Source organism: Leptidea sinapis, chromosome 44 (genome assembly GCF_905404315.1).
Source record: "Leptidea sinapis chromosome 44, ilLepSina1.1, whole genome shotgun sequence".
Classification (NCBI taxonomy): domain Eukaryota; kingdom Metazoa; phylum Arthropoda; class Insecta; order Lepidoptera; family Pieridae; genus Leptidea; species Leptidea sinapis.
This window is the reverse complement of record NC_066308.1, coordinates 7888554-7915187: the sequence shown is the minus strand read 5'-3', so window position 1 is coordinate 7915187 and position 26634 is coordinate 7888554. Positions and strand designations below refer to the sequence as shown.

Genomic DNA, 26634 nt, shown 5'->3' with positions numbered 1-26634 from the left:
TGTTATAGTTTCTGTTTAAGAACATTCTAGTCCGGTCAATGTAGACATTCGAAGGTGCATAAATTCCCAACAAGCTGAAAATCAGTAAAATTGTTCAAAACATAATTATAATTGTATTTTTAAGTTTCCCAACATTCCCGCGTATGGAAAAAAATTAATCAAGGTCATTAAAATGAGTTTTTAGTAATTTTCAGTACAACGGTAAGTTTTATCATAAAAGTACAGCTTACAAAAATTGTAGATAATAAAATTATCTTTAAAAAATTTATTAATACTTTTTCTCCTACGTGCCACCATTTCTGAGATATAACTATTCAAAAAGTTGTATGGAATAGTTTGAGCGGACTATTCGAGACTTATTCTTACTTGAGTAATTAGAGGCGTATCTTATTAATAGGATTAAATAGGCGATAAAGTGAACATTCACCTTCAAAATTGATATAAGTATTAATAGTGTGTATTTATTGGTACGTACTGAGGAGTGTGTTACTGACTGCTGTCACGGGTATTAAATTATTTGCAGTATCATACTGGTGCTTTCCCAACCCTGTACTTCTCACACGGAACAAGATTTAAATCTATGATAATTTATACGTCTAGATAAAGCCTATAGATGCTAGAAAACCGATAAAAACAGGCCAGGTTTATTACTTTAGTGTACGTGACAAGCTACATTTTACATTCGCCATTTGCAATTTTGCATGTCACTTTGTGTTAGTGTACATGCTCAAAATCGAGGATAACTGTCAAACACATTTTTTTCGACTATTTGACAGCTGTCATCGTCTATCTAGACGTATGAATGATCTAAGCTAAGATTAATTGGTCTCCTGTTAGATAGCGCAGGCAAAGTCGTAAAGTGCAGCAACTAATACTACGCCTGTAAGCGTACTCGAGCCAGCCTCGTGTGGTCTCGTGGCGAACAATGTGTGACTTCGACGTGTCACAATGTCATGTTCTGTTAAACTTTTAAATCATTTCAATGTTAATTAACATGAACCGTATATTACAATATTTGTAAGATGCCATTGAGTGTCAAGTAGCGGCAATAAAAAAGGTATTGTTCGTAAGTTGTAGCGCAACGGAGACTTAAATGTGTGGTACTCGTATAAATCATGGAAAGTTTCCATGCAGAACACTATTATTACTATAAAGGTCCAATCAAGTAAATAAACACGATAAGAGCAGGCATTCAATGATTACTAACAGAAGCAAATAAAGCTAACCTCAAGCAAGCCAATGAACAACAAAGCAACGCTGACCGCAAGCTAAAAGACAAATAAAACCATGTGAACGTGCCCTAAGCCAGCGTTCCGGTCATATTGATCGAATGTTATATAACCCCCACCCTGTTCAGGCTCTGTAGGTGGTGCTCAAAGTCTGTTTCATTGCGCAGCTTCGCGCACACATCACCAACTTTCAGTATCTATCCCAGTTCGTGATCGACGCGCTGAAACGCTAGACGTGGCTATTCAGTCGGCTATTGTTGTTCCAGATCTAAATGATTTAAGGTGAGTCATATGTCTTTCAGCTGAAATATTCATGCAACTTTCTTGTCTCATTTTCGTTAGACAACGATTCTAAACTGATTGCTTATGATAGCGTTATAATAATAATACGCCATTAGATAGAGATTATTAGCTTTATTAAGCTGAACTTTGAATCACCTAGACTAACTTCAAACAACAACGTCCTAGAGTGACTAGAACCACAAAGCAGTGGAACAATGGGAGAACTTAAATGATGGAATATCACATTTAATACAAAATTTTGATTTAGTTTCTGTATCAACAATAATATAATCTTAATCGCAATACTACAATAATCTTTAGATTTTTTCGGATTTTGAAAACGAATTTAGGAGAGGGCACTTTTCTTTCGTCCTCATAGCTAAAACTCTGTTATCACTTTTACTTACAACGACTAATTGGGCACAATAGATCCTAGGATTTAAGTGCATTGAAATCCCCAAATCATAATACAACGACTCATTTTATCCTTTCTCTTTTCAAAATGTATTACAACTTTTTTATGAACATCATAGGAAATTGATTCTATTCTACACTACAGATCTTGGTATTCTCATTAACGCGTACGTGAGTTATAAATTCCGTTCCGTGCGAGCGCTCTTCCACTGAGCCAACCGTTCGAGTGACGTAAAGTTCATAAATCTTGAAAATATATCTTTGTTCAACTCTCAGGCTGTGGCTTCATCTACAGGCTCTACTTTACAGTTGATAACCTGCTCAACCCCTAATGATTGCATATTAGGAAATTTACTTGAGATGTCGCTCTTTCAAATCTAAACAATTTATTATTTTTTAAAGTGATAACCATCACTTCTGGCACTAATAACACAATTTTTTGTATATATTTGTGTAATTACCCCAGAAGTGATGGTTGTCACTTAAAAAAAAATAAAAAATTGTTTATAATTCGATATGACAACTGTTGTACGTAGAAATTTTATTTTAACCAAGTCTGATGAGGCGCTGTGAACGATCGCAAGTCATTCTCTTTGTACAACAACAGCATTATTAGAAAGAAAGAAAGAAAAAATTGTTATATTGTAGTATGTACACGCAAATACAAAAGATATAAAATAAAAATAAACTTATCATAACTATATGATAGAGATAAACAAGCAAAAACAAAAGGACTGAAAGATTTCACTATATACGATTCAAACAATGGTCCCAACTCAGCAATATTTGCTGGTTTTGAAAACCAACGCTGGTAGTCTGTTGGGCCATAATTCAAATGCATTTTTATTTAATATATTTAATTACAACGTTATACTTTTGTATGCGGTTTGCTAAGATTTCAATTAATGTTTATCTACATTCCTCACTTGATAGAGTAGGGAACGTAATAGTTAGTATTTTGTTAAAAATATTGAATCTACGGCTGAAATTTATTGCTACAGGTGCTCTTTTTCATGTAGGGATCACAGTTATCAAATACATAATATAGTGTAATCTCTAACATGGTTTACTGATAGCTTTTATAAATAACAACCGGACGAAGCGAGCATGACTCGTACGAATAAATTGTTCCGAAAAAAAACTTGTGTTGTTGTTCTACTCGCGTTCTATTAAACATTTTTTTTCAACCGTTTAGAAATCTCCTTTTCAATCTAACATTCATTCATTTTACCAGGCTCCTTTGCACAGGATGCCGGCTAGATTATGGGCACCACAACTTCGACTTCTCCTGCTGTGAAGCAGTATTGTGTTTCAGTCGGAAGGGCGCCGTAGCTAGTGAAATTACTGGGCAAATGAGACCTAACATCTTCTCGTCTCAAGGTGACTAGCGCAATTATAGTGCCGCTCAGAAATTTTAGGTGAACGTACTGCTCGTCTCGTCCCTTAATGTCATTAAAAAACCTCTTTCTTTACCTTAACGCGGACGTCAGGACGGCGTTTCAGAAAAATCAATTTCCTATTCTTAAGTGCTGTACAACGTCTATACTTCTACATAAATCTGTAGGCTCATTTTGTATATCTAAAGGGACATGTATATAAAAATATCAAACATTATAAACATCATAAAAAAATATTCCGTGTGAGTGTGAGTGTGTGTGCTTATGCGCAAGTGTTTGTGGGTGTGTGTGCGTCTGTGTACCACTTGCATATTACACAATTATGAATATCAGAAAAGCACGTTTTCTATTAAATTTACGATAGTCAGAAAAACCAGGGAATGTGTTTTCAGGGGCTTTTTCAATTAGGAGGTATTTGTAATCTACGTTTGAGCACTTATGTTCAAAATTAGCGAGGATTTCCCCGAATATCCTATTAGAAGTCAAAAGTAAAAAAAAAGTAAAAATACCTTGCACATATTTCAGGAAATCGATTCTTCTGGATCGTATTCGACACATATATATAGTATATTATATTAGTAATTTTGGTTAGTTAATTTAGTTTGGTTGGTTGTTACTAAGCTTACGCAGGTCATTATCGAATTAAATCAACGTGCACAATTAATATACAATACACCAAAACAGTGTTTGTTTAATGTCGGATACAATTTTAGGTGTACTACGCAGTCGATCGATGGTCGGCAAGTTATTATTACTACCCCGTTTTTCAAAAATCGAGTTTTCATCAGATCTCGACGTTTTAAGGTCCTAGGAAGCTTCCCTCACTATTCCCGCAATGGTGTCGTGCGTATGTATGTATGTAAACCTGTCATAGCTCTTGAACGGGGCGACCGATTTCATCGCGGTTGGCGCCATTCGAAGGGCTTAACCAAACTTAGATTTTGAATACAATTCGGACCGATTCGGAGAGTTAGATTTAAGAGAAACCAAAAAGAGTACGATTTTATAGAACTTCCCTAACATTAAACAATTTTAAATACAATACGTCTCATTTGGTGAAGTGGTACCTCAGATTCATGATTGGTCTCCGCTGTACTCCAACTAGATACCGCAGGCGTAGTCGCAAAGTACGCCAACTAAAACTGCGCCCAAGTGGGCGTACTCGAGCCTGTCTCGAACAATGTGTGACGTTGACGTGCCACATGTTCTGTTAAACTTTGCTAACAATTGAAACGAAAATGCCTGGTTGCGTAGTAAAACTTTAATACTACAAGAAATAAGAAAGACACTGGGATGAGATATCATCAGTAAGTATTTTGTATTTTATTAATTTCAATGTAAAATAACACGAAGCGTATGTTACAAAATTTGAAAGATGCCATTGAGTGTCAAGGTGCCACGCACACAAGTATCTAATAGTTGTCGTAATAAAAAAGTAATTGTAAACAGCGCAGACCAATCCTTAATCTAATAGTGGAACAAATGAAAAAACACAAATGGCCAATTGATTTATTGTTTATAATAACAAAATTGTTATGTGCATGTAAAATTTATCTCAATTACTCATGGACAACAATTATCTCACTACTGATTTTCTTTCCCCCTCAGCAAAATCAAAAGGTGTTCGATTAGTTTCTGCTATTATAGAAGAAAACATAATTATTCTAAATTTTTAAAATATATTATGAGACCAAACAAATCAACTCACAAATAATGACGATAAGCGACGAAGAACATAATAAAAATTTATAATATACACAAAATAATAACATACCTCCTTCTTGAAGTTGAAAAGAACTCAGAATAAAATTATGCTACCACCATTTCAAGGAGTGTTCGCAAGAACTTTAACATCAAGTATATTTGCTGTCATAATCACCAACTGATGTGTGGTGATCATCCACAGTGTAAACTTAAGGAGATTCTACGACAGACTACCAAACTTCCTTCGACATTCTTCAGGTCTAAGTAAAGGCCGGTAATGCTCTTGTTGCTTTTCACGTGTTGCAGGCGAGAATGAAAAATGGTGATCTATCAATAGATTTCTCCTATCCATAAAAAAATTGCAGTTATAGAGACTGCCGATAGAAATGCGAACTTAGAAAATTTAGTATTAAAATTTGAAAAATCATAATGTTTGAAAACAATTAAATTATTAATCGCGAATTTATTTTTTGAAACTTATTTTAAATTATATTTTAATCAAACAAAAACAGTATTTCAACAATGCACAGTATGTTTATACTGTACATTGAACTTTTTACTAATTCCATTAAATTTCACTAATGTTGCACAATAGGTCAGCGGTATCGCTACAGATATACTGTTATAAGCATTTCGGTGACAGAAGCTCCGAAATTCCACCCATCCAAAAAGTGTCTTAACTATATATTATATTTATATTTTTAATGATTTATTTATTTATTGCGTGCGTCAGTCATGAGCATGTTGATGACGCGAACCCATAAGATTTCCCCCTACCAAAAATTGCCCGATGCGGGTAGTTACAGAAATGATCGCTTATTTGATAAAGAATAAATTTCTGACTGTCCAGATCTACTACAATGGCGATATTGTGGCTGCTGGTGATAGCCGCCTGTCTGACAGCCAGCTCGTGTGCTGAACGTGGTGGGTCACTCCGTGGGGCTCTGGAGGCGCTGCAGCGACGACAACGTGGCAGGGTACACGCGCCTATCGTGCAGGACTACGATACGCTGTACGAATTTGTACCGCCTCAGAACTATCCAGGTACATTGAGGTTCAAGACAATATATTTATTCAAGGTCAAAAGTACTTGAAACCCTTGCTGATTAGAGAGTAATTGTCTCACTATTACTGTTCATGAGTGATATATATTATATAGTATAAAAATCGACGATAAAAAAGTGTTTTTGCGATTATTTGTCTTTGGCTTTAGTTCCCTTGGGAGCACGATACAACCAAATTCCACGCGGATTATGACGTCCCATGTAGTATTATTTATTTATACTTTAATTTTTTGAAACTAGAAACATTTATTTATGACTTTTGCCCCTCTTGTAAAAGACGTGCGGGCTAGTGCCTTCTCAGCCTTCATTCCATTTCTTAAGACAATGTTAAGGAAACTAATATTTTCTATCAGCCTGTCCAACCGCCTTGGCAAGGTGGTAAAGGAATAACGTAAAAGGTATTTTTTTTAAAGAATAGAAGGACCAAATAGTTTGGGGTTCACTTATTAGTAATTTATCACAATCCGCCATTCTCTCTTCCACTGAAGAACGTTTATATTTATATATACATTTACAGAGTTATATATACATGTATATGGCGGCGTTACACCAGGGTTTCCTTGATCAGGGTCCATCATGAAGAAATACAACACTAAGAGTTTCTCAGTTTATTGAAGCACAAATGCTAGTATTGATATGAACGGTCTTTACATAAAACAACCGCTTTTATAGCTTCCATACAATAGAGGAAACAGAGTAGATACAACTTCTTTTAAAACACAAATACAATTAGGTAGTTATTGTAAAATAATTCCTAAATACAGCTCAATAAAAATGTTTTAGTGAATTTATATAACTTCGAATGATTTATACAATAGATTGTTCACTTAATTTAAACAAACATTACGAAGTAAGAAGATGGCGCTGCAAGCAAGTTTCGAAATACAATTAAGAAAGACTTAATGCATAAAATAATAAAGATTGGTACAGAATAACGATATTAATTCTAATACAAATTAATTTGAACATTTTCACATTCAATTAAGAATTTTAACAATAAATGAAACATGAAACATCTTCAAACAATTGAAACAGTCAAAACAGTGCCTATTAAATTAGTTAGACCATAATAAATAACAGTTTTATGTTTACAAATAGCTATTTGTATTTAAATCTTATATATTTCAGATGTATCTATAATAATATATTCATTTTAACGATAAACTAAAACATAAATATCAATAGTTGCAAACAATTGACGGTAAGTGGCGATTTGCGCCCATATATATATATATATACATAGGTATACACACATATTAATAAACGAAAAAATGTTAAAAGGGACTTACTTATTGCCTGGTGATTTACTCCAACAATTATATCATACATGGTGAGGTTATATAGATAGAAATAATCTTGCACTTTACAGAACCCGATTATCCTGTGGATGTTGAGAATGTAGAAGAAGAACCGAAGTATATTGTGCGATTGCTTGACGAGAGTGAGAGACCGGTTGATGATTACGAATACAAAATTATCAGGAAAAAGAATTCCGTATTGCAAAATTCAAATAAAAAGCAATCTACTTTCCGTGAAAGAAGTCAAATATCGGGCAACGATAAGCTTCGTGCAATTTTTTATGATAAAGATGAACAGCCAGTTGAAGAAGAAAAAACTTCAGGTCACCCAGAAAATGACAGTGAATATGCTTTGCTATTGGGTCAGTTGTGGACAAAATACAATAGTAAAGACAGCCCTAACCGTGTAGATGATGCTCCTCAAGGTGTAGTGAAATTGTACAAGGAAAAAATTGTTAAGAAAAGGTACCCTGACAGTTGGGGCCCAATAGCGTTTAAAAGGAAACGTAGCTCTGATATAGAAACTGAACGACCAGATAGACCAGAAAATAAACCATTTGAAGCAAACATTGATTCTGAAAGTCCTAATTACAACACATATGATTTATCTGATGATGATAAAGATGACATGAGAGAAGAATATGCAATAGCTTTTCAACCTTTGGATGATGACAGCCTTTCAGATCTTGCAGATGAAGATGATTCAGTTTATGAAAACATAGAAAAACGTTTTCCTGTTTCAAAACGTAGTAGCGGAGGTATAAATAAAAATTCGCAAAAAAAGAGATTTGCTTTGAATAATCGTAGTAACGTAAAATCGTTTAGAACCAGCTCCGGTACTGATCCCAAAGTAATTGCGGACCTAGCTAAAATATTTGGACCATCTGAATATGACATTATTAAGAGACCTGTTAAACGAAGTAGTAACTATGAAACATTGAATTCACATGAGGTAAAACCGCCAATGACTGTCGTTAATCAAAACAGCAGTCACGAGCATGCACACGATAATGAATCAGAAGACTCAAGCCATGAACATCATGGTCACCCTCCAGGTGTAACCGGCAAAGAAGTTGAGCATCCACTCCAAAATCATGAAAATTATCATCAAGTTAAGTCCATTTCACATAATCAAAATGAATTTGAAAAAGCTAAAGTAATTAAGAAGAAATCAATTGACTGGTCCGACTACTTTGGTGTCGACAAAAGATTTAAAAACGCTGTACCAAAAGACTTTAATGAAAATAGCCTAAAAACATTGTACTTTGATAAATTTAACAGGGAAGTTATGTATCCCTCTATTAATTTAAATAAAAATAATCATCAAAAGAGGAGTAATGAGGGAATCAAATCCTTTAAAAGTAAAGAAAATACTGAAGTTCCACTTCATGGTGAAAAAAGGAACCCTGAACTAAATACAGAAACCAAATTAGACAATTTCGATAAAAAGCTAAAGAACATGGAGGGACTGATGGTTGACGAAGCATTACATTACTCCAACGTTGGTGACAAATTAGATTCTAAAGAGGAACAAGAAATGAAGGAAAAGTTATTATCGCGGCTTGCTGCAGCTTATAGCTTAGAAAAGATGCGAAAAGCATTAAAAGAATTTAAGCAAAGCTTGCAAATTCAAAAGACACCACTAGCAAGACAATCGACATCTGAATCAGATTCAAAAGATAAAAGGGTCGCTGTGAAAAAGGAAAGGGTAACTATGTCTAATGATATACAACAGAAGCTTCCACATAAAGGTGACACAGATAGCGAAGACTTTGAAGATGAACAAGGAGCTGGTCATTATATAAACGGTAAACTTGATGAACAGCTCTCTGAAGGATACATGGGTGGCAGTGGACGTCATCGAATTCCAGTCATATCAACCGGTTAGTACTAATATTTTACAATTTAAAATGTTCTTAGGCTGGGATGCACCAACTAACTTAAGCAATAACAAATATGTTAAAGTACCTGTTAAACAAAAAACGAGTTGCACCATTTGAAAAATTTTAGATGACTATATAACTCTAACTGTTAAACTTAACCGTCCAATCTTCGCCAGTTAAAGCTATAGTTAATAGCTAAATATAGTTATTTAATGTTGTCTCTTGTAATTCACTTTTTAACTTTAACTTCAAGTATGCCAAGGAATACAATGGTCCATCACATTCCGCAGTCTATGTTAAAGTCAGCATAACTGTAACGTTAAATTTGACTTAAACCTTAACTCTAACAGTTAATATAATGCAACCCAGCCTGAATATTTGTAAATTACTAATTTAACTATGTTTACTATATCTATATAAGTCAAAATAAAAAAGCCCTATATTTTTATCTTCTTGCAATGATTTTTGTCATAATAATATAAAAGAGAAAGTTTATTTAATTGAGAACTACTGAGATGGAGGCCTCCTCGATAAAATGCTCGATATTAATTTGCAAGTGTGTGTTATCAATAAATTTTGATGTTGGTCGGATTTTAGAGCGATAGACTCTGTGCTGTTTTTTAATATTAAGCACACCGCGCTCCATACCCCTTTGGCAATTTTGGTCTTTGTTACTTTGTTCTTGATATGGTTATTAAATTTCCATAACTATTTGGCATTTATATATTAGGTATGAAGGAAATTTGAGCCTTTCTAGGTTGCTTTTGAAGCCTTCTTTCAGATTCTTTTGCGTTTGAGTAACTCTTTGTTCAATTTCCATTAACTTGCTATTTTTAGCAAATTATATTTGTTTTCCTAAGAATACATACTCTCCTACATATTCAACATACCTAATAGGTTTCTAAATGCCGTGAGTCATTATTTTTGTTTTCTAAGTATATTTCGACGCCAACCTGTATACTTGCCGTGTTAACTTTATTTTTGATCATGTGTTGAAGTTGGATAGCACTCTCAGACACTGCGACTACGTCGTCTGCCTTTGATAGGTATGCTATATCGAATATGGATTCCAGTTTAGTTGCTTGAAGATATTTTTTATGTAGACTACGTCAAACAATTGAAATTCTTTTTTATTTCCAGCATCAAGCTCTTCGGGTGCTTGCCCAATCCTTGCAAAAATAGTGCAGCGATGTCATGGAGTTGACGTACTAGCCGGTGATCGTGGGCAATTGTTCCTGCCCCTCTGCAGTTTGCATCAAATTTGTTACCTTTGTGTAAGTTAATAGTTAGGCAACTCATGAGTGTTCTGTACTAAATTTTATATCAATGGCCCTAGAAAGTACATAGGTTTTTTACAATTATTATTATATTAATTATTACAATGCAGTGTCGCTCAGGTTTCTTGAAAAACCCAAAATTTCTGAGTGGCACTACAATTGCACTCGTCACCTTGAGACATAAGATTTTAAGTCTCATTTGCCCAGTAAATTCACAAGCTACGGCGCACTTCAGACCGAATTTACTCTTTCACGGCAGAAAAGGGCGCCGTTGTGGTACCCTTAATCTAGCCGGCATCCTGTGCAAAGGAGCCTCCCGTTCGTAAATAGTTTATTTTAGAACTGACAAATGAAATATCTCTTAGTTTCGACGTTTCGTAATAAGAAGACCTATCCATAAATGGTTTATGTAGTCTATGATAAAATTACAAGTGTCCGACAAAGAGAATGTAAGTAATAAGAAGCGGGACTGCTTAAGTAAAAATTTTAATTTAGTTTAGTATGAAACGTGCAGTGAGATTTGACATAAGTTTGAAATAGTTATAACATTTGAATATTGTTATTACAGTATGGCGATTGGCGACGAAGTATAATCCGGCTAAGTTTGAACGCGAACAGTTGCTTAAAACGAAGTGGGTTTCGGTATCTCCGTGTTTCACAAGATTAGAGCCGTCATCTGTCAATCTATCTATAACTGCACGTTCCAAACAATTGCATACGCTCGCTTTTTCTAAGAGTCTCGCTAGGCTATTGTCCGACTTGTCATCGTCATGCATTGACCTCTACTATATACCACTGGACTGGCGGCTGTCAAAGTGCTTTTGTGCCTGTTTGATATTCGCCATTTTGGCGCTGTTGGCCTGTAGCGAGAGTCTGCGGTACTAAAATTATTGAAGACAACCTCAGCAAACATCAACAGATAGTGGGAAACTATTTACAAAAATAATTGTGTAATTTAGTTGTTTAATTAATTATTTAATTTAATAATTGTGTACCTTATTACGTTGATTCTTGAAGTATAAATAACACGAAAAACGAACGAAATTAATACAAAATGCGAAAATACTTCAGAGTATTGAACGTACTTTTGCAGCCCCTATACGTCAAAATTAGTTCCCTGGACACTCGCGAGTGGCGCTTCAAATAGGCACGTAAAATTTGCTGTCAAACATATGGAACAACCTGTCCAGTGGTATTTATACAGGTCAGTGTCGTCATGTCATAACTTATATGTATTTGTATAATTCCTTAGGGAGAAGCCCCACCAACGACATGCGATTTAGTATTCCTCTCTGAAGCGGACTCTACATGCGACGGTGATATGAGCTGTCAGCGTGCTGCCCGCTCCGCTCTCATGGCGCTCAGAGAACTCCACGACACCCTGGCTGATGAACTAGACGGGGAATGTGAAGCTAACCCTTGCCTCCCTGACACACTCAAACTCAACATCGGCTGGCAAAGAGCCCTGCAACGATAAATGATCTTTAACGCATCCCGATGGTATGGCCAAGAGAATTATGCGAAGTGTGAATTCACAAGTTGAATTACAACACGAATGTTAACGATAAAGTTATTTAACTTTAAATATATGTTACTATTTTGTAGTTCTTAATTTAATTATATTTATCTTGGTGTTTTTATTCCATTTCAATTTGAATTCTTTAATGTTTATGATATTTTACTAAAATATTATAAGGACGTGCCTACCCAGCTATAGGCAGGTATAATCTTCACTGAAAAATTCAAATGCTAACTTTGTATTTTATCTCACATTCATACAATAAATAAGTTATAAAATAACATTCCATAACGTAATTTGGTTGAAAGAAACATGAGCAAATCAGAAATTTGCTTGGGAAGGTAACTGCGTATATATGTCACACTAAGATCGTTTCGTAAACGTTTTAATTATAAAACCTATTAGTAAATGTTAATTAAATGTTGTTAAATGTTTGCATAATTCTATAATATGCATTGTTTATTGTGTCTACGTTATTATATATTACTAATACTACTTTAACTATAATAATTATAGAGTGTAATGATAAACTTGATTCTTAAAATATTTGGGTTTTCTAAGTATCTTGGATGTGCCAACGAATGGTCATTTAAGAGGATTCTATAGGAATTTAAACGGAATTTTTGTAACTGAAACTAAAATTTAGGTCTATATAAAAGTACATAATACGAGAAAAAAATCTTTCAAAACTAAATAATACGTACTAAACACTGAAACAGGATTTTTAAATTTAAGAGTATTGGCGAAAACGAATCCTCTTATAAGCATATGGGAGACATGAAGCAAAATGAAATGGACAGAAAAAGTAGGAATTGTTGAGACATGCTGTATGTAATAAGCCATACTAATTGCTATCCTGTACCACTATTTGTTGTACAGGGTGCTGCTAATTTAAGTATTTATACTATAATTGGATACAAAATTTAATATAGTAGTAGAAAAAAAAATCCATAACGTATCGTAATCTTCGGTCGCAAGATAATAAATTTATAAAAAAAAAACTCTATATTTAATATGTACTCTTTGTTTTGGTTGCAATCATATAATTGCGGCAAAATATAGGTAGAGGATTCAATATTAAGAAAAAACAAGCTATGATAAATTTAAATAGAAATTGTGAATTCTGACGGAAGCACAAATTAGCACTAATGCACTCTAGACTTTACTAGGACAATAAATTCTTATTTGCTTTCACGAGGCTATTTAATTAGTCTTAAGCTAAGAATGCTAGGATTCCACTATGTCTTCCGAAGGTATTTGTCATCATGTATAACGACCCTTAAAATTTAATGCTTTTACAATCTTATACAATAATTTGAAATATGACTCAAATCAAGAACGTTGAACTAACTAAATTATATAATATACTTGTTCCCATTTAAAGTTGTATCACTGTATTTGTAAAATTGAAATCACGATAACACGAATAAATGTTTTCAGAAAGAATTTCACTGTTTTATTTTTACTTTTTAATAAATATGTGTTTTGTCTATAGACTTGCAGTATAGGAGCGTATAGAAAACATCTGCGAGAGAGTAGAACATCTCACAAGTGTGTATGAAACTCTGGAGCAACACCTGGAGTTTTAACCGATTCCAAAACCCTAATTCAAGCCTTCACCAAGAAGGCTGCGCATAACGTATTAGGGCTGAGGAGAGAAAACTAACGCCTTCTAACCAGGACACTAACGGGGCACTGCAGATTAAACAAACACCTCCCAATCGTAGGCCTCACAGATTGCAGTGCGTATAGATTCTGTAATAGTGCAGATGAAACACCGTTACATATCCTCTCTGAATGTGGTCCTTTAATGCGTAAACGTAGCATCTCTTTGGGAGGTCTAATTCTTCAACCACTAGAGATACGTCAGCTCACTGCATAATATATAATAATATTAATGAAAAGAATCAATCTTAGCAGTGAGCTATAGTTAACAATGGCTATCACAATAGATCACATTGGTCGCAGTGAATTAGGGTTGCACTGAACTGTACCAAATCCACTTTACAAACGATTACCATCTAAATAACGGAGATACAGTAAGATAGAAAATCAAATCAAATATTTAGCTACTGTAACCGATTTTATTTGACAAGCCACGTAAGGAGCTAATTTCAAATTAACTCCTCAGTATTTTTAACCGACTTCAAAAATTCGATCGGTATTTTTTTTATGTATGTACACCGATTTCTCTGAGATTTATGATCCGATTTACGTAATTTTTCTTTAGTTCGATGCAGAATAGATGCTCTTTAGTCCCATTAAAAAATTTACATAGTTTGGCCCCGTAGTTTTAATTTTTCAACATTTTTTAAGAAAATTTTTGTTTACCTCGATGATATGATTGTTTTTGTGTACGGCTTTTTTTGGAGTTTTCATTATTATTAACTAACACTAAAAAGTAATTGCATATTCAGTAGGTCTGAGAATCGACTACTATCTATTTTTCATCCCCCTAAATGTTAAGGATGATACTCAAATTTTTTTTTTGACGTATTTTTTTGTTTTAATTTTTTTAAGATACAGCATTAAAAATACATACAACCCTAAGTTTTTCAACCCTCTAATCAACCCCTATTTTTGTATCGCGATTTTTATATTATTCTGTTCTATCCACAAATCTGCTATAGGGTTGCAAGATGGCAATGGATCTATACTTACAATAATTGTAGTACGATAAATTTGGTAGGTCTGAGAATCGGTTGCATCTAATTTTTACACCTACAAATTTTTTTTTATTACTTTATATAGCAATACAACGTTTGCTGGGTCAGCTAGTAATAAATATATATATATCTACCGACATTCATAAAATAGTTATATAAACATAATTAAAAAGAAAACTTTGTATTGCATAAACTAAAAGCTAAAGTTTGGCGCCTTACACCACTCGGCCAACCAGCCTTTTGAACACAACAGTTGAAATTAATGAATTGATCCCTACAACGCGGCGGGTTCTACTGCGACATGCGATAGATGGTCGAAAAAGAGGCGATGTAATAAAAGTTTCACTTAACACTAATAACATAAGAATTAACCGAGTTCATGTTCATTTCAATCATCGTGTATAACGCAGCATATGTGATTGATAGAGATATCTGATTTATCTGATAAGGCAGCACTGGCTGGCCGACATATCGATAACGCAGTGTTGTGAAGTGCTAATAACAAATAACATCTTAATTAAACACGTAAAGACTGTAGAAAGATATTTTAAATACAATGGATAATAACACAGAACTAAAAGGAAACGATAATCCAATAGCAACTAACGGTAAGTTCTATTTTAACACACTTTTATTACATTGGTATATTGTATATATGCACCCGCCGCGATGGCAGGCGTCCTGATGGAATGACGTTGGTGGCACGGAGAAGGATGCTAGTGTGGGACGCGACTTGCATCGACACTCTGTCACGTTCTCATGTCCAAGCCACGTCAGTTGGTGCTGGCGCTGCTGCTTCAACTGCCGAAGACAGCAACCGTCGCAAATGTATTGGTCTCAGTGAGTCATACATCTTTGTGCCGTTTGGTGTCGAGACACTTGACTCGTGGGGCCCAGACGCGCGGAGAATGTTCAAACTACTACCTCGTGCCTCAATAAGGCTACTGGAAACCCTAGCGCTGGCAGCTATTTCGGTCAACGGATCAACCTAGCTATCCAGCGCGGAAATGCTGCCAGTATTCTTGGTACGCTTCCGCGTAATGATAGTTTTAATTTTATGTAGTCATAGTATTGTAAATATAGTTATAGGATTTGTTTTGTTTGAATAAATGTTATTTACTCCATCTATGTATATGTCACTTTACACACTTATCAAACACCGATGCCGATTCAATAGTCGAAATAGTATGTCTTTATTTTTACCCGACTTCAAAAAAAGGGGTTTTTCAATTCGTCGGTATGTTTTTTTTTGATGTTTGTTACCTCAGAACTTTCGATTGGGTGAAGCAATTTTGATCATTCTTTTTTTATTTGAAAGCTGGTGCTTCCCGTGGTCCCATTGTAACCAAATACCATTTGGTCCCAACAATAATCGTAACTAGAATTAGATTAATTAATTAAATTTTCAAAGAATACGCAATCATTTTTATACTTCGTTTAGTGCATATTACATCTATTGTTTTGGAAGTCGGTTGTTTTTTAAATTATTTTTTTTTAATTAATTGTAGTGATTTTCACCTATCACATACCTATTCACAATGTCGAATTAATTTAGAACTTTGCGTTCTTAACAAGGACTGATGATAGTTAAATTATTTATTTATTTAGTCTGTCCCATTTTTCTTTCTTACATCTTTGGGTTTAGCGATTTTATTTAGTTTGTGCCTTTGTGCAAAAGACCAAGGTGCGTCCCATTTAATATAGCTCACACCAAAAAGTCGATTATTTGTCGCTACGACATTATCAACTTTTAAAAGACTAAAAAAGCAAAACTAAATATTAGTTTAAAAAAACGTAAATAAAAAACCAAACTAATAAGTAAGTATAAATAATATTCATTTAGTTTAAATAAGGAAAAGATGATAGTAAAAAAGCATGGGGTGAATTTTAAGAGATTTTCGAAATGCCAAAGAAAACGATAAGTATGAGTAATGAGTTAAATATTTCTACTGGAAGTAAGTCATTATATTCGATATAAATTTTTTTACGTACCTATGTACAGCTTGCAGCTACATTGGCGACAGTGTAGAGTTACTAAACTTTAAATACATAATTAGTTTTGATTGAAAAATTCAAAATTTCCATTATTTACTTTTAGCACGGACTAGTAAAAAAATAAGGACTCCGTGTTACCTTACATAGCAGTGTAGCACCAAAACAAGCCGGTTAACGTGTAAATACATAGCCCCACGCACACACTTACACTACTACAGGCCGATAGGCGGTCAGAAATGTCAGCCGGTGAGAATAGTCAGCGTCTGTGATAGATCAGTTTGCGTCTCAATAAAATATGATAATAGTTGTGAAAAAGTGTAAAAACGATACTAAATAAGTATTTGTGGCCATATATAATTATTTAAGGGAGAAAAAAGTGTGTAACTGGTTTCCCCGTAACCGCACACACACTAGCATAACGGTGCTTCACTTGCTAATATCACGGCGCGGAGTCCTTCTTTATTTACTCGTCCGTGACTTTTAGTATTAGATTATGATTTTATAATAACACTTAAATAGTTCTACTCGTATGTTGATTTAATGTTACCATGGCAGCGCAAAATTTATATTTTTTTTGTGAATAATTTACGTTATTAATTAAATGCATGATTTGTTTGCTAACAAAAGTATTGTCAAATATCAGGAAATAACATAAACTATATTCACCGACATAAAATTTACAGATGATGGATCCAACTTACGACCAGATTTAGTAATCAGTGTGCAACCTCCATTACTTGGTAAGTTTTATCAGTATCTTTTGTTGAATTAAGTAGTCGGTGAATTGCTTAGGTAATAATTAAAAAAAATTACTCCATTGTTTCATGTTGCAGAATAATAAGGGTGACAAATTGAATAGAAAAATAATGGCAAAGGATTATTGTAATCCAAGCCATAATATAATTTTAATAAAGTTCCTTTTTGAGAAGCATACGAAAAAGTCTGCTGACTTGTCTCTACGCTAGAATTGTAAATCTATGATTTACCCCGATTCTCGGCGACCACAGATGTATATATAAGAAGATACTGGAAGTGACATAGCCGAGTCATTCATGTCGCCTTACATGTAGATAGACCATGCACTGATCACATTTCTATTAGATTCTTATTAAGATCTCTATGTCTCGTGGATTCTAGAGGAATTAGAAATAATTGTAGTAGTAGTATTTTTTATATTTTGTGACAAAGTTGATTGATTTGAATACTTTGATGTTAAGGAAAAATGTATCATTATCGACCATTATAATAACACAGTAGAAATTTATTACAGGAAACATAAGGGCTCAACTTCCCGTGTCAACAGTAGACTGGAGATCTAACAACCAGGGTCAGTTCATACCCAGACATGGCTTGGACTTCCTCATTGGTGTAGAGAGCCTTCTGATACAGCAGACGGTGGAACTTAATGAATGTAAGCATTTTTAACAAGATGTACATGTAAGTCTTATTCTTTGCTCATGCAGTTAACAACAAAGGAGCTCCCAAGGGGAGAAGGCGAGGTAGACTACGACGTGGAGCATAAGGAAGGTTGTGAGGGCGAGATGTCCAGATTACGCCCAGACAGCATACCATTAACATTCGTCACGCACTGCATGCGACTGTATTGCATATTAATTTCACCTACTCAAGGAGACTTTCTTTCTTAAGAACTATAACGGGCAACGATATATATGGTCCGAGAGCTGGTACCAATTTTTGGGTAGGTATTTGAGGCAAGCTGAAAACTTGGTCTATACCTCTCCTGATATACCCCAATTCGGAACTGCAGACCTAGCTGGTGAGTAGCGGCGCTAATTAAACCCCTAAATTTACAAAATAATATTATTTTTACAAAAAATTTACACGTGACCTTATTAGAGCCAAAAGTAAGTAAGGCAAGCAAACACGCAGACAGCTGCCGATAATTTTTTTTTTTCGAGAGGAGTAAAATACATTTACGTATTGAAGACCCCGAAACGGGGCCCATATGTCGGGCTCGGGTGTAAACACCCCCTACCGACTAAAAACCTCCTCTGTGCTGATAGCCCTGAAGGCTTTTACAGCGAAGCCGTAAGGCCCCCGCCTTGGAGGCCGAAAATGTAGCTCACAGGCGCGGGGCGTCTCGGACGGAGACTCGAACCTCGGACCGCCTGCTCACTAGGCTGGATGGAGAGAAGATCACTAACGATCTAATATATCTGTAAGTCCAGTGGACTCTAGGTTTGACGAGACTTCGCACTCGCCGACGAGTGCGGTGATATATGTATGTAAGTATGTGTGAGTGTATATAAGTGTGTTACTATTTGTGTGAAGTGTTATTGTAGGTGTGTGATTTGTGATGTGAGTGTGAGTGGTGTTAAACGATTACAGGACGAGGACTATCTCGTCGGGCTTCTATCAAAGTGTGTGAATCGTATTATATTAGGTTGTGGCCGCTGGAAATCGTCAAAGTGACGAGTGGCAGCGGTTTGATGCACACGGCCGCGCCTACGTCTTCGAGGGCGGTGTGGTTGGTTTGGTGTCGGTGTTGGTGATGGTGCTGGTGTCGCGTTCGCGATCGTAATATAGTCGTCCGGGTCGACTAGTACGTGTCAAGGTCGCCTCTGTTTGTTCAGACTGTGGTCTAGAGGAGTGTAAGCACATGCCTCCCTCACCAAGATATTAGGGTGCTCGGCCACCTTATCAAAGTAGCGTCGCGATATCTCCTTGAAATGTTGAGCGATGGTCGGCAGCTCAAGATCGCGATGGAGATCTACGTTACGAACGAACCACGGTGCTCCGGTGGCCGTGCGCGTGAATCTATTCTGAACCACTTGCAAACGCCGCAAGTGGCTCGGCGGCGCGTGGGCAAACACGATGCTTGCGTACGACATAATGGGACGTACGATGGTCTTGTACAATGTCACTTTGTGTCTGAGCGGTAGTTTGCTTCGCTTGCACACAAGTGGATACAGGCGGCTAAGGACAAACCGGGCTCTATTGCAAACCGTGCTGATATGTTTTGCGAAGTTCATGTTACTGTTGAACGTAACACCTAAATATTTATAATGTTGGGCCCACGGAATAGGGGTCCCATATAACTAAACAATAGGTATAGGGGCCAAAGATTTTATTTTATTAGTATTACCAAAGAATACCGCTGCGCTCTTTGAGGGATTGACTTCAATCCGCCATTTTCTGAACCAGTCTCCTAGTTCATTAACGGCGGCCTGAAGCACTCTTATATGAGTCGCGAGGCGCCCCCGAGTGGCGCCATAATAAAGAGCCGTGTCGTCCGCGTATTGTGCGATTTGCACTTTCTGAGGCTTCGGGAGGTCACTCGTGAAGAGTGAGAAGAGGGTCGGGGACAGAACTGAGCCCTGAGGCACTCCCGACCTGATGGGTCGGGGCGTGGATAACGTGCCTTCTACTCGATAGCGGAAGCTTCGATCAGTAAGGTAGGCTCGTATGATGCGCACGAGCCTGTCTGGCATACCCAATTCATACAGCTTTAAGATTAAGCCGTTATGCCATACCTTGTCGAAAGCTTTCGCTACATCGAGAAATACGGCCGCTGTAACTGTACGGTATTGGATTCGTTTGAGAATATACTCAGTGAGTCGGTGGGCTTGTTGGGGACACGAATGAGCAGTCCTGAAACCAAACTGATGGTCGGGTATCATGTTCTGCTCCGCGATATAATATTTGAGGCGCTCGAGAATCAGACGTTCGTATAGTTTACCTAAAGAGTTAATTAAACTAATGGGTCTATAAATACTGGGACAAGTTTTACGTTTACCAGGCTTGGGAATAGCGATAACAATAGATTCCTTCCATTGTTCGGGGAACGCGCAATGTAATAGCAGTATATTAAAAACGGTTACTAATAAATTAATGAGTGTGGGAGGCAGGATTTTAAGAACCCTGTTATTTATAGAGTCGGGCCCCGGGGCCTTTTTGGAGTGAAGCTCCCTAATAATTCCTTTCACCTCTATACTTGAGGTGGGTTGTATTGGCTCGCCTGATGGGCTAAGAGAGATGCGACGTTCTCTATAGCGCTACTCACTCGCACCTATACATAACTTTTTAGATCACCTGGCTGGTCTTTTTGGGAATATTATTATTTTGTCATAAATAATGGCCTATAAAAATATCAAGTTGCCTCAAATACATTTTTTACATATTTTTTGCAAAATATTTTGCACGCGCCTGGCAATGTAAAAACCCCGACTAAATTGACTGGCTTAATATTTTTTATTTTGAAAACATAAAACTACAACATATATAAATTGCATGTTGCCTCAAATATATTTTTTGAAAAAAAAAATGTTTTTAAAAATTTAGGGGTTTATTTAGCCTCACTACTCACCAGCCAGGTCTGCAGTTCCGAGTTGGGGTATATCAGGAGAGGTATAGACCAAGTTTTCAGCTTGCCTCAAATACCTAACCAAAATTTGTGAATGTACCCTATTCAAAAGCGAAGTTATTGTTATAGACAATGATGTTCTGTACATAAAATAGAACGTCATTGGTAATAGACATAAATAAATAGCATCAGAGTGCCAAATGTCATAGTTTTTACCTATTTGGTCACGTAAAAGTTAACTACGGTTTGTCGAAACTCGAAAGAGCGTGGAAAGAACGCCATCTAGTGAAAGTAAAGGAAAACATCATAGACATGTGACCCGTATGCTCGTTTGTTCCCCTGTTCCATAATAAAAGCTACTTTCACAGATTTTATGGGACCACTTGATTTTTTGTAAAAAAACAGTTTTCAAATAGTAAAGATTACTTGGCGTAACAAAAATTTGCGTTTCTTTTTAATAGGAACCGGGCATAGGTCGTTTTTATCTTACGTTTTAGCTACTGGTCACTGTATAATATAAAAAATAATTGATTTCAGTAACCTCAAAGGTTGATTCAGAAAACCGGTATATAGTGAGGATACCGAAGGGTGAAGCGTTGTACATTGCCAGCGAGACCTCAACGAAGACACAGCGATGCTTGTGCGGCTCTGGCAGAGCATTCACCATGCACCTTCACGATAACACGAGACAGGAAGCCATGGTGCTGCAGAGGAGGCTGGCTGGAGCATCATGCTGCTTCCCATGTAGATTGCAGGTAACACAATCGTGGACTTCCTTACCTTCGACCCTGCAAAAATATTCCAAATAAAACAATACAAAATCAATTAAAGTATTTCTTTACAATTTTTTTTTGGTGATCCTGATGCTGCTGTCATTATTTGATAACCTTCTTAGCCCACGAAAACTGGTGGATCTTAATTCCATACATTCTTCTTGGGTTTCTATTCCAATGGTTAATATAAATATAATAATAATAAAAAATCATTTATTTCAGGCATTTTACCCATAAATCTACAAACAATCTTAACTTAAATTACATTATACTTTGATTTTAATTAAATTACAAGAGATTACAATTAAAAAAAGAAAATAATTAAATTATAGAAATAAAAATTATAAAATTAATATAGTCTAATACAATTCAATCATGTTTAATTTAATTTAATCATATGCCTATTCCTTTCACAAAAGCCACAAATGGGTATTTTATGATAAAAGAAATATTATACACGGGTAAAACCGCAGGGCACAAGCAGTGTTAAGATTAATGTATTGAATCTGAAAAGAAGCGACCGACGTTGAACGAGCGGCACTTCACAATGTTCTATAAAACAACGACTTGAAAATAATTAATAAAATTTACCACACCACAATTTAATAAATTTGAAGACAAAATCGAGCCCGCCACCTCTCGCGTTCCGTGCCAGTGTTCTTCCACTGAGCCAACTGTTCGAGTCCCGCATCATTTATAAATCTTGTTTTCGAATTTAATTTGTGTAATTAATCCCAAAAGTGAGAATTATCAGTTTAAAAAAAAACAAATTTCATTATATCAACAAGGAGCGTAAGTTAAGAAAAAAATTCTTGATCTTGTGAAAAATTATTAACAAATTCATAAAAAACAATATTTTGTTTATCATTACGTACAGAACCACGTCTGTAGGGCCGGCTAGTTTATTATATAATTTATAAGGACTCGTATCTTATCCAGGAGATGAAAGTAATAACTCCGCCTGGCGACTACATCGGACGCGTGCAGCAGCAGTGGACCTGGTTGGTGCCCTTCTACCTGGTGAGGGATGTCAACGATGTGGTCATCTACGTCATCGAAGGTCCCGCTAGCTTATATAGAAGCAACCTGATACTCTCCGAATTTAAAGTAAGTCAAATTGTAACAAATGCAAAACTAACTTTACCAGTGGGAGGCTACTTTGCACAGGATGCCGGCTAGATTATGGGCAACACAACGGCTCCTATTTCTGCCGTGAAACAATAATGTGTAAGCATTATTGTGTTTCGGTGAGAAGGGTGCCGTAGCTAGTGAAATTACTGGGCAAATAAGACTTAACATCTTGTGTCTCAAGGAGACGAGTGCAATTGTAGTGCCGCTCATTTTTTGGATTTTTCAAGGATCCTGAGTGGCACTGCATTGTAATGGGCAGGGCGTATTAATTACCACCAGATGAACTTCCTGCTCGTCTAGTCCTTTATTGTCATAAAAAAGAGGTACAGTAACCTTGTGTTAGGAAATTCAAATTCAATCTGGTTTGAATATCTTCCGGGAAGGTTTGCTAAGAAGAAATCCGCCTGTAATTAAATTATTTGCTTGTCAGGTATTTACCTGAATCACAAATTTTGAAGTACCTTCATTTAGTTATTTTATTAAGCAGACCTCGATGTAGCTTTATAAAGGTTTTATTGTTACATAAAAAAATATCGCAAAATAATGATTAATATAATAATAACTGATTTTCGTATTTGATAATAATTTCTATACCTGGATGAAATTAAATTAAAATAATTAGACTGTGTTATGATGTATTTAATTTTAGATTTTAACTGGAGATTCTCTGCGGCAAGTGGGCAAGATATCCCACAGTTGGGATCGTGAGCTCGTTAGCTTCGTAACCAACGTCCGGTTTCCAGACGCCGCCGTACAACCGAAGCATAAGGCTCTGCTCCTAGCCGCCTCATTTCTAATGGTTAGTATAACACTAATCAACTGTTTTACTGTCGCTGTCTTCTTAGTTGTGCCGAAGAATATATAATAGTACAAATACAGAAGTTTCAATCCGCAAATCAATTGAAGAAATAGGGACTCTTGCGGTCATACAATAAGGTGTAATTCAGATCGCACAGCGCTACTAACCTACATTTTTATTCACCTAGAAGTTGCCTCTCTTTTTATCGCGTGACTCTTAACTCTTCTGACGACATTAGGGTTTACTTCGTTACCTGGAACTGTACCTACCTAGCATAAGGACATCTTATGAAAATAGCTCAGTTTTTTCTATATTATAAATAGGTATGCATCCGTAATTTTAAATCAATATTATTTCGTTGGCAACACTATATTACTTGTAAATAATAATGTACGGGTCGGACGACCACGACATAGACAAACCTATACAGGAAATAAATACTACTTAGTATATAGCTTTCATGAATTTGAACGATTGATACGATTTTTTGAACAAGACATACAAGATTTATCAAAGATAAACCACTCGAACTGCTTGCTCAGTTGGAAGAACACTCGCACGGAACGCGAGAGGTCGTGGGTTCGAGTCCCGCATCGTTCGTAACATTTTGTTTTCAAATTTTATTTGTGTAGATAGTAAATACTGAAGAGCTAATTCCAAACGTCGCTCATTGTTTACGACTTGTCTATCAAAATCGGTTAAAGTAACAATAGATTCCTTTCTTTTTCTATCTTGCTGTATCTCCGTCAGAAATATTCTTTATATTGTATGCTTCGTTCGTCTAAACACTTGAATATTGTATGTCTGTGGCTGTATCTAATACTCACAAAATAAAGTAGTCAGCTATGTATATAAGTATGCCTATTCTTTCTTCTTCTTGGTCGCATTCTTCATTTCTGAAGTTCTATCTGTCACTAAAGCCTTCCACTCCTTTCGGTCTTCGGTTTTCCTTATTGCCAGTGGCAAGTGAGTAAGTGGTAGGCCAGTGAGTGTCTTGATCTGATCCAACCACAGCGGCTAGGTGGTCCGTCCGCGTGGTCTTTTGCCCTCCACCTTGCCTATGACTATCATTTGTCTAAATTACTGGGAAGGTATCGAGCAATTGGCCAAGATACCCCAACATCTTTTGATAGCCAATTGTAGACAATCTAGTACCATTACGAAGTTGCTCCAGGATGGACTTGTTTGTTCTGTTAGCCGTCCACAGTATGTGAAGCATCCTTCTCTGACAGCACATGTCAAACGCGTCAATATTTTTCCTCTCTGCCGCTCGGATCGTCCACACTTCAGATATGTATGTAATTCAAAATAAGTCACAAAATTACGTAGTCAGCGCGCCAAATGAAATTTTCATTTCAGTAAATAAATTAAAGACTGTGCTTCTAATTCGATTGCCATAATGACTTTCTATTCAGTAAAGACGAACACAGTCCTATCAGTCCTTTTTAGCTGATAGGTCCTCCGCCTCAAATTCCAGAATGTACTTAATCGAGCACATCTTTAGGTATATGAATCATGTTTCAATGATTTATTTTTTTCAGGAGTACGCCTATTTCGAGAGAGCGAAGAATAGCTGTTGGCGATGCAATTTCTGCTAATGCTATTGGATGTTCGGTGCAGCTTGTCATAGTCTTCTAAAATGTTAATTTTTATAACGTATTTGTATATGTAACTTGTTTCTTATGGAGTATTTACGCTTAATAAGGTTAAGAATATAAAACAAATCTTAGCAGCTTGGTTTTTGTTTTCCTACTGAATTTAAATATTGCTTTCTCAATAGACGACAAAATAAACTGGCAGTATACAATTTTAGTTTGGTTGATACGATTCTAAGCAGTATGGCACGGTCGGCTTATTACTGATTTGAAATCTAAAATTTAACAATTTAATTTCATCCTAGAAATTATTATCAAATACTAAAATCAGACAGTCAGGTGAAGTCTTCAGATATGATTTCGCTAACATTAGATAAGTAGTAGTTAAAAAAAATATAAAAACAAACTTTTTATAGAATTTTTAATTTGTTTTATTAATAAAAGCGTGTTTTTTTTCGTTTTTTTTTAAACTTGCACTTAATTTGCATTGTTGAATTAAAAAATTATCTTTGTTAAGTATTCTAAAATTAATAATAATTCTAAATACTACAAGCGGGAGAGAAAGGGATGTGAATACTTGTCAAAAATTATTCCATATTTAATGAAAAAATTTTCTTTCTACTAAATTATTTACGCTTTTTGCCAACTGATAATATAATAACAATAAAATAAACTTACCGGTGATAAGTCACACCATCTTTTTTTTGTGTCGTTAACGTATTATTTGGGCACTTTTTTAAAACCAACATAGACTTGGTGTTTTACACACAGTTGACACACGACTAAGGAGAAAAGTGTGCTTATATTGTCTTTAAGCACCCTTTTGCCATTCCGCTATCAGACTGCGTATGATATGTCCATATGTATAGAATGTCATTAGATCGAATAGATAAAAAATCTCACACTTAGCACTCTGAATCGAAAAGCATCACAGAATGACCCAAGACGCAACGCAATGCAATATGAAAATATGCACACCACAGAATGTGAAGTGGTATTATTGCTCCGGACGTTAGGCTACAAATTCAAATGTTTTTATTCAAAATAGCATATTATTTAACTTATTACGAGTCAAAAACTAAGTACCACCCAATTTAAAAAGTATGCCTCTGACCTGAGAAGAATAGGCGTACGAAACTATTTACTTTAAATAAATATATATTTCATCAAATATAAGCTAATTTTATGTATCACAAATGAAAGAGAGAAACAATAATCCACAGAAAAAATAATCATATATCATTCATTCCCAAAGGCTTCAAACAGGAAAAACCAAACAAATCA

The 26634-nt window shown here is 35.6% G+C and overlaps 2 protein-coding genes across 2 annotated transcripts; both read left to right on the top strand.

Annotated features, from left to right (window-relative positions):
• Window positions 1–1396: 1396 nt before the first annotated feature.
• LOC126977231 (uncharacterized) lies at window positions 1397–13513 on the top strand. Its single transcript, XM_050825958.1, has 5 exons — window positions 1397–1511; window positions 5877–6070; window positions 7460–9271; window positions 10412–10545; window positions 11801–13513. The coding sequence occupies exons 2-5, from the start codon at window positions 5887–5889 to the stop codon at window positions 12023–12025; spliced, it is 2355 nt and encodes a 784-aa protein (XP_050681915.1). The 5' UTR covers window positions 1397–1511; window positions 5877–5886; the 3' UTR covers window positions 12026–13513.
• A 1710-nt stretch (window positions 13514–15223) lies between these two features.
• Window positions 15224–25487, top strand: LOC126977301 (phospholipid scramblase 2-like). Its single transcript, XM_050826074.1, has 7 exons — window positions 15224–15341; window positions 17412–17468; window positions 17999–18139; window positions 21590–21807; window positions 22765–22932; window positions 23606–23755; window positions 25297–25487. Exons 1-7 carry the CDS (start codon window positions 15290–15292, stop codon window positions 25351–25353), a joined length of 843 nt encoding a protein of 280 aa, XP_050682031.1. The 5' UTR covers window positions 15224–15289; the 3' UTR covers window positions 25354–25487.
• The last annotated feature ends 1147 nt before the right edge of the window (window positions 25488–26634 follow it).

Bases quoted from the DNA above. Each gene is read 5' to 3' on its own strand.
- LOC126977231 (XM_050825958.1), top strand. From the start codon at position 5,887: ATGGCGATATTGTGGCTGCTGGTGATAGCCGCCTGTCTGACAGCCAGC. The intron at 6,071-7,459 runs GTACATTGAGGT...TGCACTTTACAG, and splicing joins ACCGCCTCAGAACTATCCAG to AACCCGATTATCCTGTGGAT. The intron at 9,272-10,411 runs GTTAGTACTAAT...TTTTATTTCCAG, and splicing joins AATTCCAGTCATATCAACCG to CATCAAGCTCTTCGGGTGCT.
- LOC126977301 (XM_050826074.1), top strand. From the start codon at position 15,290: ATGGATAATAACACAGAACTAAAAGGAAACGATAATCCAATAGCAACT. The intron at 17,469-17,998 runs GTAAGTTTTATC...AATTTATTACAG, and splicing joins TGTGCAACCTCCATTACTTG to GAAACATAAGGGCTCAACTT. The intron at 18,140-21,589 runs GTAAGCATTTTT...AATTGATTTCAG, and splicing joins GACGGTGGAACTTAATGAAT to TAACCTCAAAGGTTGATTCA.